Below are 25,340 nucleotides of genomic sequence, written 5' to 3' on the forward strand. Positions count from 1 at the left end.
ACAATTAATGTCAGTAACTAATACCAATTCAAGTAAATGAAACCAGATTCTATCTAGTATCTGTATGCTAGTATGCAAGAGGAATGCAAAATAAAGTCGTAAATAATTTCCGTTGCCTCTGCTATGATCCTATGTTAGTAACAAATTTCTTTCAAACTCAATCATCTCCGACACCTACAAGTAATTTGAGCGAGATTGCTATGAGGCTCATTCCACTAATAAGATTTCGTGCCAACTCAGTTCGGAGACTGCTACATAGATTTGATTTGGGACAACGTAAAACTACCTGGGCGTGATTTAGAATTGATAGTTTACCTGATAGTTTACTACTGACAAGAAATGCTTCCCCATAAGCCACAAGCAAAACCATGCGACACATTGAATGCAGTCTGGTAATGACTTCTGTAATCAACGTATCAATTTACGTACCAATTTGAAACGCTTATCTTCTCTCGTTTCAGCTTTCCCGATGCTCGTGTCATCCTAACAATCACGAACCCCAGACGTGAGCAATCCCAACCAGCAAAGCCGACAAATAAATCACCTCGTCTCCCATTCACCTGCTTTTGAAGCTGTTTTTCCAAGGGTAGTCTCCAAACATTGGCACAACCCCACCACGTGCTTGAATTATGGCCAAATCGAATCCCAAGGAGGTGGAAATGAACACGATGCACCGATCCGGGTCGGCCAACCGATTCCAGGTTAATCTGGTCAACCATGACGAGCGAACTGGGGGAGGAGGAGGAGGAGAAACGGGAGGCGGACTAAACGGGAACGCCGACGTTCCCACCGACGAGGATACCTTCCCGGAAGTGCCGGTCCAGCGGCGAACCTCGAGGCTGCAATCGCTCAGGCCCAGTTTTCGGGATAAGGAGAGGAAAAACTCGCAAACCACACGCTTCAAGATGGACGAAAACAACGGGTCTGATTCGAATGACGATGAGGAAGATAATTTGATTGACGACAACAAATATGCCAGGAGTTTCAGGTGAGTTGAATCGTAGGCTGATTCCGTCAGGGATCGGGACTGGAGTAAGGGGCAATTAGCACGTTAATTAGAGCCTTTTTAGTCGATTTTTGAAATGGGATACCCGATGTTGGGTGCATTTTTGGGGTTCCGAATCAATCAATTATGTCAAGAAGACAAAGGATTCCAATTAAGAGACATAATGTCGTTAATTACCCGGCCTACTACCAATCAAATAATCACGCTTTAATTAATTTTCGTCAACCATACTAGGAATCGGTGCAAAGACACGCTCTTGGCTCGCTGGCATAATGAGAAAAAAAGTTCAACCTTAATGAACGATCACTTCGTTAATCTCCTGGGAACTCTATTAAATATATAAGTTGAAGGAGCCGTCAAAATTGGACAAATAGCTAGATAGACAAATACTGATTTCTTCAGAGTACATTATTTGCCCGTCTATCACTCTTTAGAGTGTCTCTATGAGGGTTTTAGATTGTAAGATTTATTGGCCTTTAACCGGAAAACTTTTGCTACGCCGCTTTACCTTGACTTTGCCCTCTGCAGGAGTTGACTTTTACATTCTAATATAGAGGGTGTTACGCTCAAAAATTTGTCAAATAAGAATGTGTAAAAAACCGGGCAAGCTTTATAATAAAAATCAAATTATATTTCTTTTACAAGTTCAGTCTATACAGAATAAAGAAAGAAAAGTAATCACTTAAGCTTGCTATCTAGCGAACACGAATTGTCGGGCATTTCATTTAACTCCTTTCACCAAATTTGACGCCGCCTCCTTGGTCACTTTTCTCACCGCAGAACGCCAGTTTGTCTTGAACTGTATCTCGCTCACAATTATTTTTTACGTCTTTTTGAGGTGCCAAATATTTTTTACCCATCAGTTATAAAAAAACCTGTTTTAATCCACCTAGCGGTGCAAGTGCGCCTTTCTCATTTCTCTAAACTATTGCTCGGCGGCTGGTTATGTTCAACATAATTCTGGAAATGTTCATTACATTCTTAGTACATTTTGCAGTTATACACAATGGCTTGCCAGCCACGAACTTGATGAGCTACGTGTCGACGGTGAAACACTTGAAACAAAAAAATATCATACTTAATTAGCCTAATCAGCATTTGTTCAATGTTATCTGCTTGCTAACTCATTCTGTCATGCGGGGGTGGGTGTGTGAGGAGGGCGAAAATCCCACGAACAAACTACTCCCCAACTTAATTTGGTATGCTTTGTGATATAGTGGTGCTATAAAGATGATGAGGTTGAGAGGGGGGGGGGAGAGATATGAGGGCTGGATGGGGTGGTGGTCTGAGGGGTGATTTAAAGGGGATTTTAAAGGGAGGGTAGTGATCAGAAGAGGGGGAGGGAGGGGGTAACCCATCTCCGTATACCCTCAACTACGCCCCTGTTAAAATCTAGAAACCTTTTGCCAGCCGGGATTGGGTTGACGGTTTTCAGAGTGATTGCATAACCTTTCTATATGAGAAAGGCAAAAAGTTGTAAATTTATATCAGTGCATTCCAGTACTATTTATACACAGATATAAAAATTCATGTAAAATTATGCTAACTATACTGCACATAAAGGGAACGCGGTAAATAGTGTAAAAATATGCGCCTGATTAATTTTACATTGGCCACAAATCGTTCTATAAGTAAGTTACGTATGTGTTGGTGACCATACCGACATTAAAAAAAATTCCCATTAAATAATATACCAAGGCTTGAACTGACAATCATTGACTCACCAAAAACACCACCTTACTGGCTGAGCTGAAGCAACACATAACAAACGTGACTGCAGTGGCCATATAAGTTGCGCTTGAGCGTGAACGATCCAAAAGCATTGAGTTGTGGCTCGTGCATGTAGGTATGTGTATAAAGCAGTTAGTTTTACTCTCTGCACAACACCGTTTCGCATGAAATCATGTAAAAATTAGATATTTTGGCTGAAAGTTTAATGAATAACGAGCAAATCTCGAACAGACTAATGAAAATTTGCATAGAAACATACAGATTTGCATGGTTTTAAGGGTTCCTTTTATGTGCATGATGTAAAGCGTAAATTTATTCGTGAAACATAATTACACGAATGGTTTTTCTGCAATATTATGAATTACGCTTAAGTTAATTTTCATATTTTTTGCTGCGTACCGTAGCTCATTATTCTGTCGCACTATATATGAAAAATCTACTAAATAGTTAACTTTTTGCTAAATTTATATCTCTGCTCCATCGGGGGTAAAATGCTCTCTTCTTTGATTTTGCTGATTTTTTAATAGAAAAAAGAAAAATAGTTCTGAAAACCATTTAATTGCATAACCTAAGGCTATTTAATGGCATACTTTTGTGAAATCCCGTCAGAAAACAAAACTATTTACTTGTTCACCGAGCATTCTGCCCCGTTTGTTGCGGTGCATCCGTTGTTGTGGTGCATTTTACCCCGCACAGGTGCATTTTACCCCGCGTATTTTTCAAAAGGTAATTTTGAATGATTTTAAAGAATTGATTATTTTTCATGTTTTTGAATATTTTGCAAGGTGTTATGATTGTGATTACTGAGGAAAATGTTGGCTAAACGATATCATTAATCATTAATTCCACCCTAGAACGTTGCACTGGGGTACAAATGTACCCCACGCGTTTGATCGCTATTTTCACAGGTAAAAAGCCAACAAAAGAAATGTATACTATATAATTTTCTTCGTTTTTTAATTGCAAAAACAGCTGTGTGGGTGAAAGTACGAAAATCAATGATGCATAAATTGGATTGAACAAAAAATTGCAAAAAATGGTGGTTTTGACTTGTTTCACAAAATTTACTATAACTTTGCGAATTTGCAACCGATTTGAAAAAAACAAATGATTCTAAAAGTTGAAAAAATGGTCTAGAACCGATGTAAAATGGACTTTCGAATTTTTTGAAAAAGTGCAATTATTTGGAAGCGTGAAAGTTTAAAAATCGAGTTTTGGAAAATCCCACGAAATGGGGTGGAAATTGAAATGAAAAAAATATTTCTGATCAGTAATACAATGGTAACACGCAACGATACTGTTACTGTGCGCAAATTACACTTGCGAGTCAATATTTTGAAAAACTATCAAAAATAAATAATAAAACAATAAAAATCAGCAAAACAGAAAACGATTTTTTTCTACTTCAAAATTAAATTAAATTAATGGAATAAATGATTAAAAACGATTATATAAAACTAATTGTTACTTACGTAGTAAAACAACCAGTATTTAAACTGCTATTGTCACAAATCACATTTCCACTGACAGCACAAAACCTGACGAAACACTAACAGCAGAAACACTGGGGTATGAATGTACCTCACGCCAACTTTGACACCTGCTTCCATGAAGGCTATAAGCAAACTGGTTATACACTGAAACCTCCATTTACGAACCAAACCGGGGGTTCGTAAACTGAATTAGTTCGTAAAAAAAGTGTTCGTTATTTGGGATTTAGTTCGTAAAAAAAGTTTGCTTCATATTCTTATTAATATTCGTTGGTTGAGCAATATTCTAGATAACCCTAACAATATGGGTATTTTTGGAACTGGCTCGACAAGTAGATGCTGAAAATGGACAATTGAAACCGTTTTGAAATCCAAGATGGCGACTTCCGGTTGAGCAATATTTTTGATAACGCTAACAATATGGGTATTTTTGGAACTGGCTTGACAAGTAGATGCTGAAAATAGACAATTGAAACCGTTTTGAAATCCAAGATGGCGACTTCCGGTTGAGCAATAATCTCGATATCCCGTTAACCGTTTTGAAATCCAAGATGGCGACTTCCGGTTGAGCAATATTCTAGATAACCCTAACAATATGGGTATTTTTGGTACGGGCTTGACAAGTAGATGCTGAAAATGGACAATTGAAACCGTTTTGAAATCCAAGATAACGACTTCCGGTTGAGCAATATTCTTGATAACGCTAACAATATGGGTATTTTTGGAACTGGCTTGACAAGTAGATGCTGAAAATGGACAATTGAAACCGTTTTGAAATCCAAGATGGCGACTTCCGGTTGAGCAATATTCTTGATAACGCTAACAATATGGGTATTTTTGGAACTGGCTTGACAAGTAGATGCTGAAAATGGACAATTGAAACCGTTTTGAAATCCAAGATGGCGACTTCCGGTTGAGCAATATTCTTGATAACGCTAACAATATGGGTATTTTTGGAACTGGCTTGACAAGTAGATGCTGAAAATGGACAATTGAAACCGCTTTGAAATCCAAGATGGCGACTTCCGGTTGAGCAATATTCTTGATAACGAACAATATGGGTTCTATTTAGACCATGTACTCGTCAACCTTATCCCGAAAATACCCATATTGTTGGTGTTATAGAAAAATTATCTAAACCCGAAGTCGCCATTTTGGATTCCAAAATGGCTCAAGACATCGATTTCCGTCATGCACTCGTCAACCCCATTCCGAAAATATCCATATTGTTGAGGTTATAGAAAATTTATCTAAACCGGAAGTCGCCATCTTGGATTACAAAATGGCTCAAGACATCGATTTCCGTCATGCACTCGTCAACCCCATTCCGAAAATACCCATATTGTTGTAGTTATAGAGAATTTATCTAAACCGGAAATCGCCATCTTGAATTCCAAAATGGCTCAAGACATCGATTTCCGTCATGCACTCGTCAACCCCATTCCGAAAATACCCATATTGTTGTAGTTATAGAGAATTTATCTAAACCGGAAATCGCCATCTTGGATTCCAAAATGGCTCAAGACATCGATTTCCGTCATGCACTAAGCAACTCCATTCCGAAAATACCCATATTGTTGAGGTTATAGAAAATTTATATAAACCGGAAGTCGCCATATTGGACTCCAAAACGGCTCAAGACATCGATTTACGTCATGCACTCGTCAACCCCATTCCGAAAATACCCAACTTATATTAGTAACATTAACATACATAAGTATATAACTTCATGCTGTAATGTACGAACTCAAACTTTCCAAAAAGAGTTCGTTATTTCGAATTTAGTTCGTAAAAAAAGTTACGTAAATTAAATATTACGTAAAAAAAGAGTTCGTAAATGGAGGTTTCAGTGTATCACATTTTCCAACCCTTACAAGTCTAAATTGAATTATGATTAGGGTCCCAGGTCAGTAAATGCTGAATTCTCGTCTTCACACGGCTCCAATGAAGACGTGGGGTACATTTGTACTCCAGTGCAACGTTCTAGGGTTAATGTTCTATAGCTGAGTTATGATCATATTTCCTTAGGAGGTGCGTTTTACCCCATCTTCCCCTATTTTGGGCGGAGCTTTGACGTGTTGATAGGGTTTATGTCCTTGGGCATCATCTGGATGGATTTTTTCATAATCATCTGAATGGTTTCAATTCATAATGTATAGAAAACGACTATATAGAGGTAAGACTACATGATCTATCGCCGCGTACTCCTCCTGAGCTAATAGCAAATTGCATGTTGCAATACAAAGAACTACAATCCGTCACTGATGCTTTGAGAAGCTTTTTCTCGGGTTTTCCAATCGATGTTCTTGTGGTGAGGATGTGAGTCGAAAGACCTATTTCCTCCTACTTGACTATAAAACTCAAAACTCACGGAACTACTATTAATCAAACTACGCTATGCACACACGAGGGGCAACTCCTATGTGCAAGTCTTGTAATCAGACTTCGCACCAGTCTAAAATAGAGTTTTCAATACCAATATCTGAACCACAAATGGCGACCAAGCATACGAGAAACAAAACCCTAATGTACAATCACGAAATCTTGCATGTGCAATTTTTTTTCTTGCTGGTAATCCGCGAACATGTTTCCAGTTCATAAAGAAAATAACTGAGACAACAGTAACTATCATGGAATAACTTAATTGAGCACTGTCTCGAGTTGGTTATTATAGTACCACTTCAGAGACTGACCTGCCATGTCAAACATTCTACATAATAGTACTATGGAGCGTCGCGCTCAAACTGATATTGCTTATACCCACCTATCTGCCGCTTTTGATACAGTGAACCACGATATGACAATTACTAATATGGAGAAGTTTGGAAATACACCGAAGACCCGTTTTTATCAGCCCCTTTGGTTTATTTTTGGTTGATAAAATGGGGGCAACGACCACACATATTTATTTATTTTCTTTAATAAACCGAAGCTGATGAAATATTCAACATTATTCCCTAGTCTTATAACCTTGGCTGGCTGATAAAATCGGGTCGAAAAGCTGAGAAAATTGAGGGCTGACGGGTTTTCACTGTAATGGTAGTTTTTGTTTCGATTTTAGCTCACAGATTAAGAGGTAATGGTTTTCATTGGAAACTACCAGGTATTTACTTTTATGCTCAGGGAGGCTACTTGGAACCGTTGATGTCTCTTCTTTACTTCAAAGACGAGTATTTAGTGCTAAAGACGGTAAATAATTTAAAAATGTTTCATTTCATCCGCTCGCTCAATTGAGAATTGCAAATTTCTCCAACATTAGCTTGAAATCTTCGCTGATTGTGGTGTAGCGAAAATCACGTGTGCTTAAATCCGAAGAAGTGATCGGGTTGCGAATTCTCACGAAAGACCATTCTGGCAGAGTATCGCCAAACACGTTCGAGCAGGAAGTAATGGAGTGGAGTCAGGAGGTTAGATTGTCCTGGGTTTTTACACGCCTGATATGATCACCCTACTTTTATTGAACTTTTCCAGGAAAGTAGTCGAATTTAAATAGCTAACAACAAAACACTCTGATTTTGTTTTTTAAAATATTGGACAAATATATTTACGGTTTCTAAAGAACTGATCGGTACATTTGAAGGTGATTGATTTCATAAATATGCATGGGATTGTTGGACCACATTGAAACGACGCAGAAGAGTTGTGTCATTTTCAATTTAAATTTGTGTTCATAAAAGATCCGTTAAATGACGAAACAATCGTTGTCGATGGATGCTGAACATGTTTTGAATATGGTTTGATTTCACGTTTTGATGATTTTGTTAGAGGGAATCATCTTTTACAAGGTTACTGAACAAAGTCTTATTAGATCAAAGATAACTGAAAACTAGATTTCATTAGCAAATGATAAGCAACAAAACCATCACCTCTAAAAAAGAAAATGAAATATGCAAGACAACCCTGGAAAATTTTGAGAGTGTATTTTGTTAGTAGGACGAGATATGTTCAAATCATGGCCGCATCTGGTGATGGTGTTTTGCTGAGAATTCTTTCTGCCCAGTTTCGTGTGCAATACAAACCGCTGGAAATATCACTGTAAGGGAGAAATAAATAAGTTAAATTTTCCTCACATGTCACCGGTCACGTTCCGGTTGGAGTGGTGAAGCTAAAGTTCATACATCGTCGCTGTTGTGCTATCTTATGACAAACGCCATTTTGGGGTAAACTGAGTTAGATATGCCACATTACTTGTTTGAAAAATCTCTACAAAGTGGCGTTTTCAGAATTTTGAAATTCTACTTGGTTACTTAGATATAGCTAGAAACATGATAAGAAATTGTGAGTTTTTTGCTTCAAATCACTATATCTAGGGATTGGCTCAAGTTATATTGAAGTTTTAGACGGTTTTATGTGTGAAAATGTCTGAGGAACACAATGGCATAAACATTTTCGAAAGAAAATTATACGAGTTGTGAGAAAAACACAGTTTTAGTTTTGAACTGGAAATAAAATATATTTGGCAACACTGTAATCAAGAATAACTATTTTTTCTAGATTCCCTGACTCATTTCCTTTAAAATGCATTTCACCGAATGTTTATAGACCATATGAACCCAAAGATATGAATAAAAGTTAAAAAGTGATGATTTTTTTCTATGGAAAATTTTCCATGCACGATTATGACACGTCATACAAATTTTGTCATCAATACACGCCTATGACACGTGTGAGTGCGACTTTTGTTTACATTCATAGTAAAAACTCGCAACATAGTCAACCGATCTTCGTAATATTTGAGAGATTAATGCAGAACAGATAGAAGCATCAATTGTCTTCTTTGGATTGTTTATACCATTTATAAGTTTCAAGATATTCAATCTCAAACTTTAAAAATCGTTTTTCTCGAAATGTGCTAAATGGCGCTTGTCATAAGATAGCACAACAGCGACGACATGGTAACCATACTTAACAGATTTATTTTTTTATATTCCCTTACAGACATTTCACAAGGGAAGCACTGCCACGTGTGGATAACTACCGGAACATCCTCTCCTTCCAGGCCAACAATCGGCCAACGCTGGATGAGCTGCATCATGCATCCATCACCAACAAGGTAGGTTTTTTATCCCGTTGTGAACAGCCAGTTGCATGGTTACGAGAAACGGCAAGTCCACGAGCGCGGAACCTTTACGCTTCTTTTTTTTGTCCAGAAAAAAAAGTTTTCATGTTGCAAGAGATGTGTTAATATTACTGAGAATCATTTGGGGGTAAAATTAAAGGTATTTTTATTTATTTTAACATATTCTGTGTCGAAAATACTATAGCGAACATCGTATGCAGCTTTCTAAATTAAGACTGCTACATATATTTTTGCCAAACATGTATAATTTAAGGTGTATGATTAAAGCTGGATTAATAATCCGATCAGTGATATATTAAGAGATTTGGCTTAGCTAAGGTTTTAATTACAATTTTAAATTTAAAAAGCTTCAAATTTATATTCAAGGAAATGGTTTCAAAGGCAGACAAAATATCTATTCTAGATTAATTCTTCGGGTTAGCGAAGTGTTTCAGACCTATTAAGGGGTTACATATCTTTTTGCGAGAAAAAATTAACGGAAGTTTGATTTTTTTAAAAGTATGTGGCAATGATTTTATTACAACAAACCCAAGTAACCAATAAGCATTATAACGTAGCCTAATATCTGCTTTAGATCCACATATAAAGCTGTCTTAAAGAGCCGTGAAGCCCTAAATACTGATATAATGCTGATATTATGCCAGAAGAGGCGAAATATAGTGCTATTACTGTGCAGAGATTGACAGCTCGTTTCTGCAGTACTAATGCTATTATATAGCACCAGCGCACAAATGTCAATTTTGAAAGCCTTATATTGGCAATACTAATGCTATTAAAAAGTTTTAGTTGTCTGTCATTGTCCGCCATGGTTTTGAAACCATTTCTTATGTTTTATTTCGGTATGATGAGCAAAAAGGCAAAATTTTAAAATAAGATGTTCTGTTTGAAACTGTGATTGTCTCTCTTCTAATGCATTGTAATGAATATCCTTAATGGGTTTTCGTTCTCACATAATATAAATGTTTTACGAAAATTACCTTTGGTCAGTCTCAAACTGAGGTAGCTTGCCTCGTCCTTCACGGTAAGTGCGCTGCGTTTGCTCCCTAGACTATATAGCACATGTTTGATTGAAATGAAATATGCCGAATATAATCTTCAAGAAGAGTTGCATAACAAGTAAACCCACAGCATTACAATAGCATTATATTGGCTTTTTATTTGCTCTATAATGGCACTAAATGCACTTGTAAAGCTTACATGCTTTAAAGATCCTTGAAGCATGTACGCGTTATATCAGCTTTATATACGCATATAGAGCAAGCGATAATGCTATATGTCGGCTGTGTAGTTATGCATTATTGATGCTAATATAAGCGATAATGCTATATGTCGGCTGTGTAGTTATGCATTATTGATGCTAATATAGACCTTCATTGCATTATTAATGCTGTAATGGAGTTTCAATGCAACATTAGTTCAAATATTTAGCCAATATAGTGCAATGGCTTAATGCTTATGGTTACTTGGGAAGTTATTGTTTTCACTTTTCAGTGAAAAAACAAGTAACGAGTTTTTGAAAAAATATTGGAAATTAGTGGAGTTATGGTCTTTTTCTCGAGACCCTTTTTTATTTAAGAGGTTTGCAGCGATCACGATGTAAGTCCGGCAGATCAACTAACATCCTAAATGCCCAAAAATAACTATTAGTATAGGAGTATACCTCGTACCATCACACCAAAAAATAATGAAATTTAAACGACATGTAAATCAATACGAATGTAAACATACAACGATTGAATCAAAAAGTTGATTGAAAATTGCGTTTAAATCAATTGGAGCATCAAACAACATAAAATTTTACAATTTAATTCGTGTCATTTATTTTACAGCAGTAATCGAGTAAAAATACATTGAAGTGCAGTGGTTTTCCGTTTAAAGAAACTGTAATTTTCAATCCACGTGTAAAATTATAATAAAAATCGTTGAAGAAAGCACGACAAATCATGTGTTTTTGTGGTGGGACGTAATTTTACATTTATGTTCATGCTCCAAATATGTGCATGAAAATAAACTTAAAATTACAAAATATTTTTTTCTGTGCATAACGAATAGTTAGATAACTAATAATTTTTTCCAACATTCGGGAACGTTTTTCCCCAAAAAATGATGTTTTGAGCACTAGAAATTGCATTAAAAAATCATCTTATCTCCAAAATAAAAATGTATGCATAGATAACGAATCGTTAAACTACGAGAAAAATTTATTACGAGTAATTGAAATAAATTGAAGAAGATCGGTTGAGTAGTTTTTTGGCAACCTTGATAGCGGAAGTCATTTTTAGTAAAACAACATTTCGAGATAATCGAGCTTAAAGTTTCACGTTACCTCTGCTCTTGGTAGACGAGGTACGCTTCGAAGCGCTGCAACCTTCGATTTATTGTTCGGATCTCTATGAAAATTTTAAAAAATATTCTTTAAAACCTGTACTTGAGCAAACGATTTTTTTAAAATAAAAACGAGTTTAATCCATCCACACAGTGTGATGAGACATTTCTTATAACTTTTATCACTCTCTTCGGATATTTAATCGATTGAGAACATTTACAACATGATTTTTGCTACCGCATTTGGGCTTAAAAAAACATATGCAAGAGAAAAAATATTATGTTTTGCGATGTTGGTAATAACACATACTACAAGGGACAGTGTTAGGCCTCATAGAAACGCTCAAATCAAAATTTTGGGAGCATGGAACAACATCGTTACGAAAAATTTCGAAAGTCAAATCATATCAAAGGCAAAACGAGGAAAATGTCTTAAAATTGGCGGACAAACCACTTAATACTAATGCTTTGTGAATAAAATATTTAAGTTATTCATTCAATGCATTTAGTATGGAAAAACTGAATTTCCTTTTAGGGACCTCTCTATGTGCTGGCCCAAAAAAAATGAAATAAAATTCATTGCGTATATTTGAAGTATATCGACTTTTCTGAAATTGACCTCATAGTGAGCAACCTATGTCGACTCACAATAGAGTTGAACAAAGGATTTTAATTCGAACCATTATTACTAATCCTAGTGCCCAAAAATAAATTAGGACTCTCAATACTTGAACTGCCAATTAAAGCATAAAATATAGATTTTTGTCGAAAATGAGTTACCTGTTGAATTGTAATTTGTTTTCTGTATCACCACTGAATCACAATGCACAAATAAGATTACCAGGTTTGTTTAGATATAGAAAAAAAATATCAAAACATAGTTGTCCCATACACAAGGCTCAATGAAAATGTAAATCTTGAATAACGTTTTCCTCAGCTTGCTGTTTATCAATATGGGACTCTTATGCTTTATTGGGCAGTGAAATCCGTCGATATTATTGAACCATTTTTAAGAAATCCTTCATTAAACACTAATGAATGTTTAAAACAAACATTTGGTTTAGCTCCAAATTCACCAGTTGAGCGATTCACAAGACATAATTCTGTTCATTAATTTTTTTCATAAGTCTTTGATATTATTCAAACAAGTACTTTGTAATATTCACACTAGACCGGCAACAATTTTGACTTTTTTTCGGAACACTGTTAAATCAAACGGTAATTGTCTTCACATACCATTTGTGAAATATGAGCTTTTTCCGAAAACTCTAGTTCACTCACAAGAGTTTTCAAGTTTGTATGACAAAAACATGAAAAATAGGCTAACGAAACAATAAATTCAGTACAAAAAGTCAGTATAATCTTGTGCATTCCGTAATCTACAGATATATAGCTTTTTTCCATATTGTCCAGATCCTCAGGTAACAGTAAAAAATATAAAAGGGTTGCGTTTCATAAATTTCGATTTTTAAATGTATTTCCTTTTAAGGATTATCTGTACTGCTTACATTGCATGTTCACACGTTACGAAATTATCCATATTACTGCTAAATTTGACTACTAATACTAAAATATATAGACTGGTATTTTAGGTGGGATTAACATTAACAGTAGATACCACAGCATAGTAAATATCAGAAATTTGGTATCCTTCTTCAGATTATTGTCACTTGGTCAAGTCGCCCCAGCATTGGTTCTTACGTTCGATGTCGTGTAAATTTTAGTAATAATAATTCCAATGTTCCGATTAATGTAAAATCGTTTCACTATAAGGAATAAGATGTGATATAAGTACTTTGAATGTAATTATTAGTCGAGTGGATACTTATATACAAAATTTGAAAAAAAAAATTACATAATTTAACTTTAATTTATTTATTACGGAATATTTTCTATAAGGAAAGGATTTTTTATTCCAAACTTTTAAAATTGCCTTTTAAAATTACAAAGCATAGAATTTTTTTTTGAAAATTTTTTGGAACCTAATAGAATTCGTCATAGTTAATAATGGAATTCTGCGCTTGGTAAGTCTCCCATGTTCCCCTACCCACTTAACTCAGCTAGGAAATTTCCGGAACGAGTAAACAATTGATTTCGAAACGGCAAAGTAAATTTTGGTTGCTGAATTTCAGCGAAATAGTTTCAGCAACCATTGAGAACTCAATAAAAATACATTAAGTGTTGATTATTTTCGACCGTGTTCCTCATCAGCTTGCTGTGGAAAAGCTAAGGCGGACTAGACTACCGGACTGGCTGACTGATTGGATCTTCTCGTACCTTGCAAACCGTAGCGCCTTGGTGCAACTTGGAACTATACTCTCGGACCCTTTTCACATTTCATCTGGCGTTCCTCAAGGGAGTCATCTCGGACCTCTTCTGTTTGTGCTCATTGTGAACAACCTCTGCAGTGAATTATCGTCTTCTAAAGTCATGTATGCTGACGATCTGAAAATTTACCGTGTCATAACAACTATGATAGACTGTTGTGCATTGCAAATGGACGTCGATAGGATCATTGACTGTAGTGACAGAAACGAAATGAGTGGGAATATTCAAAAATGCAGCACAATCACTTTTACACAAGTTGAACTCATCAAACGCAACACTGTGCATTACACTGGTACGCAGTATTCTAGAATATGGCGTTATTGTTTGGGCTCCTTATCACACCATACATATTAATCGTATCGAACGGTTACAGAAGAACTTTATCAGGTTTGCACTTCGTCGGTTACCCTGGCAAAATCGTTTCCAGCTTCCTCCATATGAAGATCGCTGTACCCTCATCAATCTCCCTACGTTGCGAAACAGACGGATCTTTCTGCAACGACTTTTCATTTTCGACCTTCTGACAGACAACGTAGACTCTCCTGCGCTTCAAGTAAAACTTGACCTCAACGTTCCTGGAAGATCTTTCCGAAGAATTGATTTTTTCCTACGCTCCACACAATGCACGCAGTACGGCCAGAATAATCCTTTGGATGTTTGCTGTCAACTCTTCAACAGTGTCTATCATTTGTTTGATTTTAATATTAGTAAAGAATCGTTCAAATTAAAAATAGGTTTAAGTTAGTGTGCGATGTAACTTTTTTTTTTAATCGACGACAATACAATACAAGTGTTGAAGTTCGACAAAAAATACTATAAACTGAGATTGTTTCTTCGATTCCGCTTTTCTCGTTGTTTCAACTATTCGCTAAGTATTACTTTAAATTTTTAAGCATTAAAATTCAAAAACGCAAAAATTTTAAAACTTTGCAGATTTAAAAGTCTATAATTTTGAAAGTATAATGCTTTAAAATCAAATTTATGAATATTTAATTTTTTTGTTTTGAATTTATGAATATTTTTCTTATTGATTTTCGATTTATTAAATTTCAAAACTCTTGGATTCTCAAATTTTTATATTTCTGATTTTTAAATTTTGAGAAGAAATGGAACTTTAAAATCTTTGAATTTTAATATTTTTATTGTTTAATCCTTTAAACATTATGTTTTTAAACTTTTTGATTCCCAAATTTTGATATAATCTTTATATCACAAAATTTTCAATTAACAAATCTTCAAATTTTAAAATATATAAATTTTTAAATGTTTCACTTCTTGAATTCTCAAATATATTTACTTTTCAATTTAAATTTTTTCAACAATTATATTTTTGAATTTTTATGCATTTCAATTTTTAAAATCAAAAATTTCAAATTAAATGATTAGGCCTGTAAATTTTTAAATTTCCAGTTGAACCTGCAAAAAAATTAATATCTTAATTTTTTATTAGATTTTTGAATCTTCAATTTTTTAAATTTCTGGATTTCAAATTTTTAAATTTTTGAATCCTCAGATTTTAATATTTTTTTTTAAATTTTTATATCTTTCAATTTTCAATTTTTGATACCTTTAAACTTTTAAACTTTTGAATTTTGAAATGATTTTCTTTTTGAAGTTTTAAATAACTTTTTGTTAATTTCATAGTTTTTGGATTTTTAAAATATTTAATTTCTAAAATTTTAAATTATTAAGCTTGAAATTTTGAAGCGTTTTGATTTTTAAATTCGTGAGTTCCTGAGTTAGATTGTTTTTATTTCGATTATAGACGTTTTAGCCTTAGGGTCATTTGCCTCCTTTTTCAGGATAGAAAAATCTCTTTAGAAAACTCTCTAACTCTATGTGCGAGATTGATAATTGAATCCAAGTGAGCTGCGAACGAGGCAAACGATTTATTATCTACGCTATGCCCGCCCCTTTGAATTTGATTGACGCATCCTTAAATTGTTTTTTTTGCTTTTTGGTCATTTTTCAGTTAAGATTTTTTTTAATTTTTCGATGCTTTTATTTTTTAATCTTCATTGTTTTTTATTTTTGAAATTTATTAGGTTTTAATTGTGATTTTTCGATCATTTAATTTTCAATTTTTATATCCATGTTTTTTTTAAATGTTCCTTTTTGAAAATTTCTGGTGCGCAGAACTAAATATGCGTCTGGTCGAATGTCCGCAGCTCCTTTAGTTCATTGAGAAAGTAGATTTTCTCCCACATTCAGCGGCGAGTGTGGAAAAAGTTTTCAGTCAAACATTTGAAAATTGAAAAATAAAAGTTATTCATGCAAAACGATAATAAATTTGTAAAAAAGTTTAAAAAGCCCTTAATAGTGGGAAAAATTGGGCTTTTATTGCTTGCGGATTTTTGCGGATTTTTACGTCAGCCAGTGATATCAAATTTGCGGATTTTCCAAAATAAATAATGGCAACGCTGCTCTTATCCCATACGAGGAACATCGTCTCCGGGCGATGCAATAAGCGCTATCGATTTTCGGTAACGTTGGCATTTGCACACACTCGCACCTAAGTGACTAAACCATATACGGTTAGTTTATAAATAGAGGTGACGCGTACCCGTTTGAATCAGTTTTTGTTCTTATGTCGAACGGGTAAGATCATGGCTGCAGCGTCTGGGCACTACAATAAGCGGTAGACGCTATGCATTTTCGGCAGCGGTGGCCGTGTGCGGATTTTTCGGGTACCAGCACGGTGTCACAGAATGATTTGCAAAGTGGGTGGGCGGGGTGGTTTGGATTTAATTCAATACGGTGTGTGCTGCTTAAGAGTGTTGCGTTTGAAAAAAATATATTTATTTTTATGCATGCGTGTGCGTTGTAACTTGTTAATCCATGTTTACGGCGCTTTGTAGCTGCGTAGGGTAAAGAGTCTATTGGTTTTCATGTTTCATATTTCGGTTATATGTTTTTTATCAGTAAGGCATCTGACAACGTGCTTCTGTAGTTATTGCACTGTTCAGCAGCGTAGTATTTTATATAGGGGAGTACACTCAGGTTTTTTTACGCGGATTTTGAAATTTACGCGGTTTTCATTAACGCGTTTTTTTTTTAAATTTACGCGATTTTCATTTACACGGCCTGTATCCCCTGCGTGAAAGATCTGACTGTAATTGCATCGGAAACGATCACATTCCCAGCAGAACTTTTTATTTTCTAATTTCAAACACTTTTGTTTCGTACTGCACACAACGAAAAATTTTAAAACAGACCTTACCGTCCCAGCAGCAGTTTAAGCGGCTGTTCTTTTTCGATTCAAATTCAAGCCATGTCTTAAGCGTTACTGGACTTAAAATTGTTTTCCCAGTTTATCCAGTCAGAACATCTGTCCTACTCTATGTATTTAAAACACAGTTCTAATTGCGTTTTAAAGTATACAACAAATAGAACGGTTGGGTATACTAATTTAAATTTTAAAATAAATCTGTTTTAAATTATGAAACAAACCGCTGTACTGAAGATATAATTATGTCAGTCCTATTACCACATAAAACACCTATATAACATAAAACGCTGCAGAATTGGTTTAATAATACAATGTTTACACTACAGAGTTATAACACGTTTTAATAATTAGCAACAAGAAAAATGTCACCAAGATAGCATAAAAACCCGTTTTAACTGGTAGTGCGAACGTTGCATAACAATGTAATTTATCAAATAATTTCATTTTTTCCACCACTAATCGATCAAGAAATACTTAAACTTAAGATTGTTTAATTAAGTTCATTAGTACATTATTGAAAATTTAAATGGAAAATGAAATTTCATATTTCATGGAGAATCTGTATATTTCCGTTGGCGGGCGTGGGCTTCCTCATCACAGCTCTCAATATGGAACTTTTCTTTTGAATATATTTTCTGGACAGACCAGCCTATTTTTACTAGATGGATCAGCCAAATAATGCCAATCACCTAGTGAGATACTTGATTAATTAATAGATTACCGTTAAAAGACCTTCAATAAATTATGTTTTGATGGGGAGGGTATACAGCAAATTGTAACATATGAACACAGGCGAGTGAACAAGAACGTGAGTCGATATGTGTGATAGATAAAATTCATTTGCACGCTCTTGAAAAAAGCTACATTTTTAATGTCACCGTGGTCGTGTCCTGTACACAACCCTTTAATTTTTAGGATTCTAACAAACATTTTAACCATTTCTGTGGAGCTTTAGTATCAAAAATTCATGCCAGAAGTGCATAATTTCTAAAAGACCGCGAAAAAAGGGTACGGAAAATAAAACAGAAGGTAATTCTTTGATATTTGATTGATTTAAACCAGAACCACCATTTCCAGTAACGAATATTCCTTAACTCCGCCATTTCGTGAAGTTTTTCAAGGAAAATTTTTATTTTATATTTTCAAATGTGTGTACGAGTATATATAAATTTTCAAAAAGTTTCGTTCCCTTTCAAAAAATTACTTATTAGCAACTTGTTTGTCTCCTAATGCAACCCAGCCCCTTAGGTGTACCTATTAAGTTAGGACGCTTTTTTAACATAAATTACCCAAACAAATGAACGAATGGAAGAAGGTTCGCCATATTTTGAAAGAAACCGTTCAATTATTCTTTTGGCAAACTACCAAAAATGGTGTAGTTGGCGTAGCACAGTGGGACCAATCTAAAAAAGGTGGAACAAAGCCTATTTGAGGCCTTGGATGTCATTTCAGAGCCAACATTTCTTCGTAGGATATGTTCACAATATTATTCTGCAACTTTTTAAATAGAATATTTTATTGTTGGACTAAAGTAGAGTACCCGAGCAAAAATCAAAAAATTGTTTTAGATGGTCGATGTCTTGGACAAAGTTGTACAATATTATGTTTTGAATAACTTCTTCTAAGATACCACAGATATCAGACCTCAAATTTGAGGCAAAATTGTTGTTTTTTGAAAATATGATAAAAAATCAGTTTTTCGATATTTCCATGCTAAAAACCTTAATTGATTAATTCAATATGTTCTACAAACTTGCAGTTAACACTAAAATACAACTTTTTGTTGAAGAAACTAATAACCTAAAATCAATATTTTGGCTTCTAAAACTATTTTTCATATTTCATATTTTTACTCTATTTTCCTCAAAGATTTCTGTTTTTAGGTGCACTTTTGTGCAGCCAAACTTTGGCTATTCCGATACTATATTATTCGAAGAATAAAATTAATACTACATAGAAACAGGATATAGTTGGACACGTTGTTTGGGTGACCATTCATGTACGACGGTTTATAACATAAAATGTGTCTATATTATTTTTAATTCATATACATTATTAGCTATTAACAAAATCTTATATTTTGTACGCGCTTACAAGCATATAGAACATCTTGAGTTGATCAATTACGGTTGCAATACGAAAAACCGATTTAATCCACCTAGCAGTGAGATGGACATTTCTTACACATATCACTGTTGGATCATTCATTAGTTTGTAGAACTCATGCGAAGTAGGCACTCAACTAGAGGTTGGATTAAAACAGTTCCTAGTCCTGCACGAAAAAAATCTCGAATAAACTGAATAAATTATAGAAAATCAATAAAACGAACGAAATAAAAAATAAACTAAAAAATGAAAGAAAAGGTGTTCAAGTTCATAAAATTATAAAATACACGAATCAAATTAGATTAGCTCATTAAATGAAAATTTAAACTACATTTAGAAATAGTTATAAGAGGGTGTACCACATTAAGCATAAGTACGTTAAGCATACGGACGTTTGGCATACGTACGTTAGACATAATGGACGATTGGCATAAATTACCTTATTGAAGTATCACTCAACATAATTTAACAGAAGCTGATCAAACTCGATAATAATTTTTTTCTACTGTATACACTTGAAGAAATCATTGCTCAAATTAACGAAGCAAACCGAATGCTTGACATACTGATATACAGCCTGTGTATATTACTCGACGCACAACCGATAAATTGCACCTAACTAAAAAAGATTCAATCTGTTTGTTTAAATAAGGGGGTTTTATGCCTGTTGGAAAGAGATTTTGAATGAAACCTAACTCCAGGAGGCTTTTACCTGCTCCAAATAAATATATAAAACAAAATAATAAAATCAATCTCATTTGTGTTAAGGTATGATTAACGCACATTAACTTTGATTAATTCTTACATACATGCATGGTGCAATTGTCCAAGAAGAAAATTTATATCTTGAAGAACAGTTCATGAAAGAAAGAATGATGAATTTGTTGCTTCTATATTGATTATCTCCCATATTATTCAGTCCATTGATTATATTCTTGAGGCCGTCAAGGATAAAACTACGGAAACTGTCAGATACGAAGCAGAGTTTTTCCATGTACTGTGAAGAGATACCGAAACAATAAAGGTTTCGGTACAAATGTAACATCCGTACGCTAATGCTGATGCTGACCATAACACTGCAAGTATTCATAACATCATGGCTGTTCATTAATACTCTTTATTGTTCAATATTTGGATATAATAGTATTGATAATACATCGAACAAATTTGAAATGGGCTTGAATCAAAACTGGTCACTCAAATGTAGAAAGCATTCAGCTCATCCATGGACAAAATATTAAAACAAATTCTACACTTGTAAGCAATAAATATCTCGCTTCGTGTTTTTCATTTTGCAGTCTCTCGAAGGTATGCAATTTTATACATCAAAGCTTCTAACCCGCAAAATGAGCATATGGTTGAAATCTCTACAATAAAGAAAAACTTGCGATTATTTTTATATTTTTTGGGAATTATTCCAATCGTCCATTATACCTAACGTCCATTGTGCGTATCGTACTTATACCTAACGTATTTATGCCTAACGTCGCGCACCCGTTATAAGACTAATAGAATAAGTTGACTCAAACTAACAAATTGAATGAAATAAAAAAAGAATGTCTGAACATGAAATGAATAAAATTAAAGATAAAAACAAAATGAATTAAAAGAATCAAATGAATCAATTTGATTAAGTCCTATACAAACCAATGAATAATTTAATGAATCCAGTGAATATAATGAATCAAATAAATGACATGGATCAAATGAACAAGATGAATAAAATAAAAAATAAATTAAATGAATAAATAAAACAAACGAATCAAATAAACAAACTGAACTGAATTGATAAAATGAATAAAAAGAAGAAAATGAGCAGAATAAATTGCATTGATTAAAATGAAAAATTAAAGATGTTAAAAGGTTATACATTAATAGAAAAAAAAGTTGTGTCGAATAAATTATTTGGCCGAAATTAATAAAACTGAAAAAATAGTCAGATTATTAACATGAAGAAACTGAACAAAATGTATGAACTGGAAAAAAATGAATAGAATGCATAGAATGAAAACAGTGAATAAAATAATTTAAATGAATTATATGAGTAAAATGAACGAAAAGAATATACTGATCAGAGTGAATCCAAAGAATGAAACGAATAAAATAGATAAAATGAACGCAGATGAACAAAATGAATAAAAAATGCTAAATGAAATAATTATTTAAAATTCTATGATCATATATTTAAAGTTAAAAATTTGAGAACCATTGCATCAGAACGTTATGAAATGTTTTTGAAAATCCCAGCTTCTGTGAAAAGACTAATTAATACACAATGGACTTTCTATGGCTTTCAAGCCCCTTGAACAGAGAGTGACAGAGGGAGAATGCGATGAAAAAGACAGGTAGATATTTCAAAGTTTTCATTTACATTAAAATAAATAGTGTGAAGTGTCTAGGCTATGTCGATAGCATAAAGGCGTGCATTCAGTTGATTATTATGCAGTCTCTTTCCAGTAGGGGAGACTGAGGAGACTTGATCCCCTTTTTTATTTTTCAATCCTACTCCGTGGAATGATACAAAAACTATGTATTTTTTGTAGTTTTATATTGTTTCTAGGGTTGACTGATAATCATAAAAAAATTACATGGAAATATTATACTGAACATGAGCTATGAGCATTTTTGGAAAACAACAAAAAACTGGAAAATTCTTTTATTAGTGGAGACTCGATCCCTAATTTGGGGACACTTGATAATTTTTTGAAAACGTGTTTAAAAGAGCATATAGGGTAATAATCCTATTTTTACCCTTTTTCTATTATCATTCTACCCATCTTACGCCTTTGGTTAGAGCAGCGTCTGCCATATTTGCTCAACGCATTGGCTCAAATGGTGTTGCGATAAATGGGGTACTCGATTAGAGTATTTGCTGCGCTCAAACAGAAGATTTTCACCATTCTCAAGACAATGTTGTTATTATATTGGTTCTTAATAAGAGGCGAACGACCTTAAGGCTAAAACCTCTATAATCGAAATAAAAAATGGCTCCTAATAACAAAGCAAAGAAGCTGAAATAATAAAATTAATAATGAAATAATGTGGTACCCTCCCTAATAGGACAAAAATAGGTACCTAACCCTATTCAATGTTATAAATGTATTGTGGTATTGATTAAATTGTTGTTACTACATATTACGCATCTCTCACAAGATTTTTTTACGAATTCCCCAAATCTTTGGGCAATTATTTGAAAGCTGTCGTCATTATGGTTGAGGAACGTCAAATGTGGGATGCATGGTTGCTACGTATACTGTAGTAAACAATTACAGTTAAGTTTCTGTACGATGAAGCGTTCATTTTTGACAGTATTTTTTTTGTTATTTTATGGCAACAATCGTTTCAATTGTTCTGGTGTGAATTTGGTTATTTTCAGTGGTGTGTATGAAGCATGGCGAAGGGGATCAAATCTCCACGAATTTGAAGGGATCAAGTGAACCCATAGCATCTATTTCAGCAAACTTTAGTACAAGTATAGTTGAACAAAAAAAATCAGCTCAATCATAACGTATTCATATAATTGACATTCTCCTGTAATTCTGTATGCAAAAGTATAGTATGTAGTGGGTGATTTTATCAATTGTATAAAAGTTTGAAAATTTAGAAAATAAATCTTCTTCAGTTCTTCTGAGATGTTTTTCTTTGAATCGGTAAAAATTCGGAAATACATGTCCAATTTATTTTTTTGTGTTAAAGAAACTTATGTTTAGATAAAGCTGCGCAACTTTCTAGTATATTCGATTAATGTATTCTGATCCGCCTTTGAGTTACAATGATGGGATCAAGTCTCCCCGGGGATCAAGTCTCCTCAGTCTCCCCTAATCCTTATAGCTTGCATATTGTTTCGTTTGGAATTTTCGTTCAGGAAATAGATATAGGTAAGTCCTATACAAACACATACCATGAAAAAGAAATGGTTCAAACTATCAGGATGACAAAAAGAGCTAAATTTTCGCTAGAGTTTTGGGATTCAAAAATACGGTTGTTTTCGGTGATGCTACGAGTATAACTATATGAGAAATCTTTTATCTCACTACTAGGTGAATTACTTCATGATCTGTGTATTTATATGCCATCCGACATTTGTCTCACGATTGAACGCAACGCGTAATTCAAGGGATAAATACAAGAACTCTAGAAAAAATTTCAATATGAACACATTATTTTGTCTTTCAAGTGAGCATATTGATTTTTGAGAAATAGTTCATTCATTATAGAGGTAATTCACAAAATATTTTCAAAATCGAATTCCTCGAAGCACGTAGACGTATTTTCATACCCTGATATTCAAAATCGGTTTAGTTTTGCCCCTAAAATACCAGTAAAGCAATACTCTGTATGAAACGGTCTCCTTTTCAATTAATGAAAATTGCTAAGCGGGAAATAAAACTACAAAATGTTTAATATCTCCGTCGCTCGTGAACGGATTTTGGCAATCTATAGCTTGTTTGAAAGGTAGCTTTCCATTTATGTGCATGTTGCATGTTCGACATTGCTTTGTTCGAAAATTATTTACTAAAAACTTGCAGTATTTTGACGAAATCACCCATATCTCAAAAAGTAAACAACATATCGAAAATCAAAAATAATAGCACAGAGAACAGACGTCCACGATGGAACAAAAATATTTAAAAAACGTGTGTAAACATTTGAATTAATATACGATAAACACTAGCGCCGCCACACCAATCTAGCCCAACTATCCGTCAAATCCATTCCGGAACCGGTTCGAAATCCTGAATGGATTCAGTATGGAATCTTGCTCAAAGAAAACAACCGATTCCAACTCTATCGGTTGATGCATTTGAGCTGGCATTCATGCTGGAAGTCTGAACCGGTTCCGGACTAGTTTGACTGGGTAGAGGAATAACCGCTGTCAATTCTGTCGAACTCAGCCACAAAAAAATATGACAACAGTAGCGTACCTGGTTTGGATATCCCAACTACCTCCGAAACCGTTAGAGATTTTACACAAGTTGAATGCTGAAAATGGACGTCTGTTCTCTGTGATAATAGTGTCAAATGGCAATGTTAGGCCTTTCATTTGAAACTAGTTTCATTAAGATCAGTTCAGCCATTGCTGAGATAATTACATGATATTTTGTACATACATACATACACACATACACACACACATACAGACATTGTCTGAATTTGTCGAGCTGAGTCGATTGGTATATGAGACTCGGCCCTCCGGGCCTCGGAAAAATTTTTCAAAGTTTGAGTGAATCCTATACATTTCTTTTGTAAGAAATGTAAAAATGAAAAAATAATATAAATTTTGAATTTAAACTGCCAAAGAACAACGATTTCGGATCAAAAAATAAATAAATGGTCTTTTCAACAAAATTGTTCCAAATACAATATTTGACAACGTTGCTGAAGACCTCAACCATTTAAACAAAATTTGATTTTTTTAGTTCGGGATTTCTACTTTAGTTTAACCAATAAGATTAGTTCTACAAATTCATAAAAGTAGAACAATACCTATTTGAGGCCTTAGATATTATAGAACCTAAGTGTGTGGAAAAATATTCATAATATAATTGAATCATTTCTATTTTTTAGATGGTTGAGGACTTCAGCAAAGTTGTATAATATTCAATTTCGAAATTTTTTGTTAAAAATATCTTATACATACTGTAGATATATTTTATAATCCGAAATAGTTGTTCTTTGGCAGTTTAAATTCAAAATTTATATTATTTTTTCACTTTTCCATATTGTAACCGTAATTGATCAACTAATTATGCTCTACATGCTTGTAAGTGCGTGAAAAATATAAGATTTTGTTAATAGCTAATAATGTATATAAATTAAAAATAATATAAACACATTTTATGTTATAAACCGTCGTACATGAATGGTCACCCAAACAACGTGTCCAACTATATCCTGTTTCTATGTAGTATTAATTTTATTCTTCGAATAATAGAGTATCGGAATAGCTAAAGTTTGGCTGCACAAAAGTGCACCTAAAAACAGAAATCTTTGAGGAAAATAGAGTAAAAATATGAAATATGAAAAATAGTTTTAGAAGCCAAA

The 25,340-nt window shown here is 33.9% G+C and overlaps 1 protein-coding gene across 2 annotated transcripts in view; it reads left to right on the forward strand.

The window, feature by feature from the left end:
* Positions 1-467: 467 nt before the first annotated feature.
* The window catches only part of LOC131694612 (bumetanide-sensitive sodium-(potassium)-chloride cotransporter-like), a 111,271-nt gene continuing 86,398 nt past the window's right edge, over positions 468-25,340 (forward strand). For both annotated transcript variants that reach the window (XM_058983089.1, XM_058983090.1), the window contains exons 1-2: positions 468-988; positions 9,166-9,280. In XM_058983089.1, the coding sequence (XP_058839072.1) occupies positions 630-988; positions 9,166-9,280 (474 nt within the window). In that variant the 5' untranslated portion in view covers positions 468-629. The remainder of the gene's footprint in view (positions 989-9,165; positions 9,281-25,340) is intronic.

This window comes from Topomyia yanbarensis, unplaced genomic scaffold (genome assembly GCF_030247195.1).
Source record: "Topomyia yanbarensis strain Yona2022 unplaced genomic scaffold, ASM3024719v1 HiC_scaffold_11, whole genome shotgun sequence".
Lineage (NCBI taxonomy): Eukaryota > Metazoa > Arthropoda > Insecta > Diptera > Culicidae > Topomyia > Topomyia yanbarensis.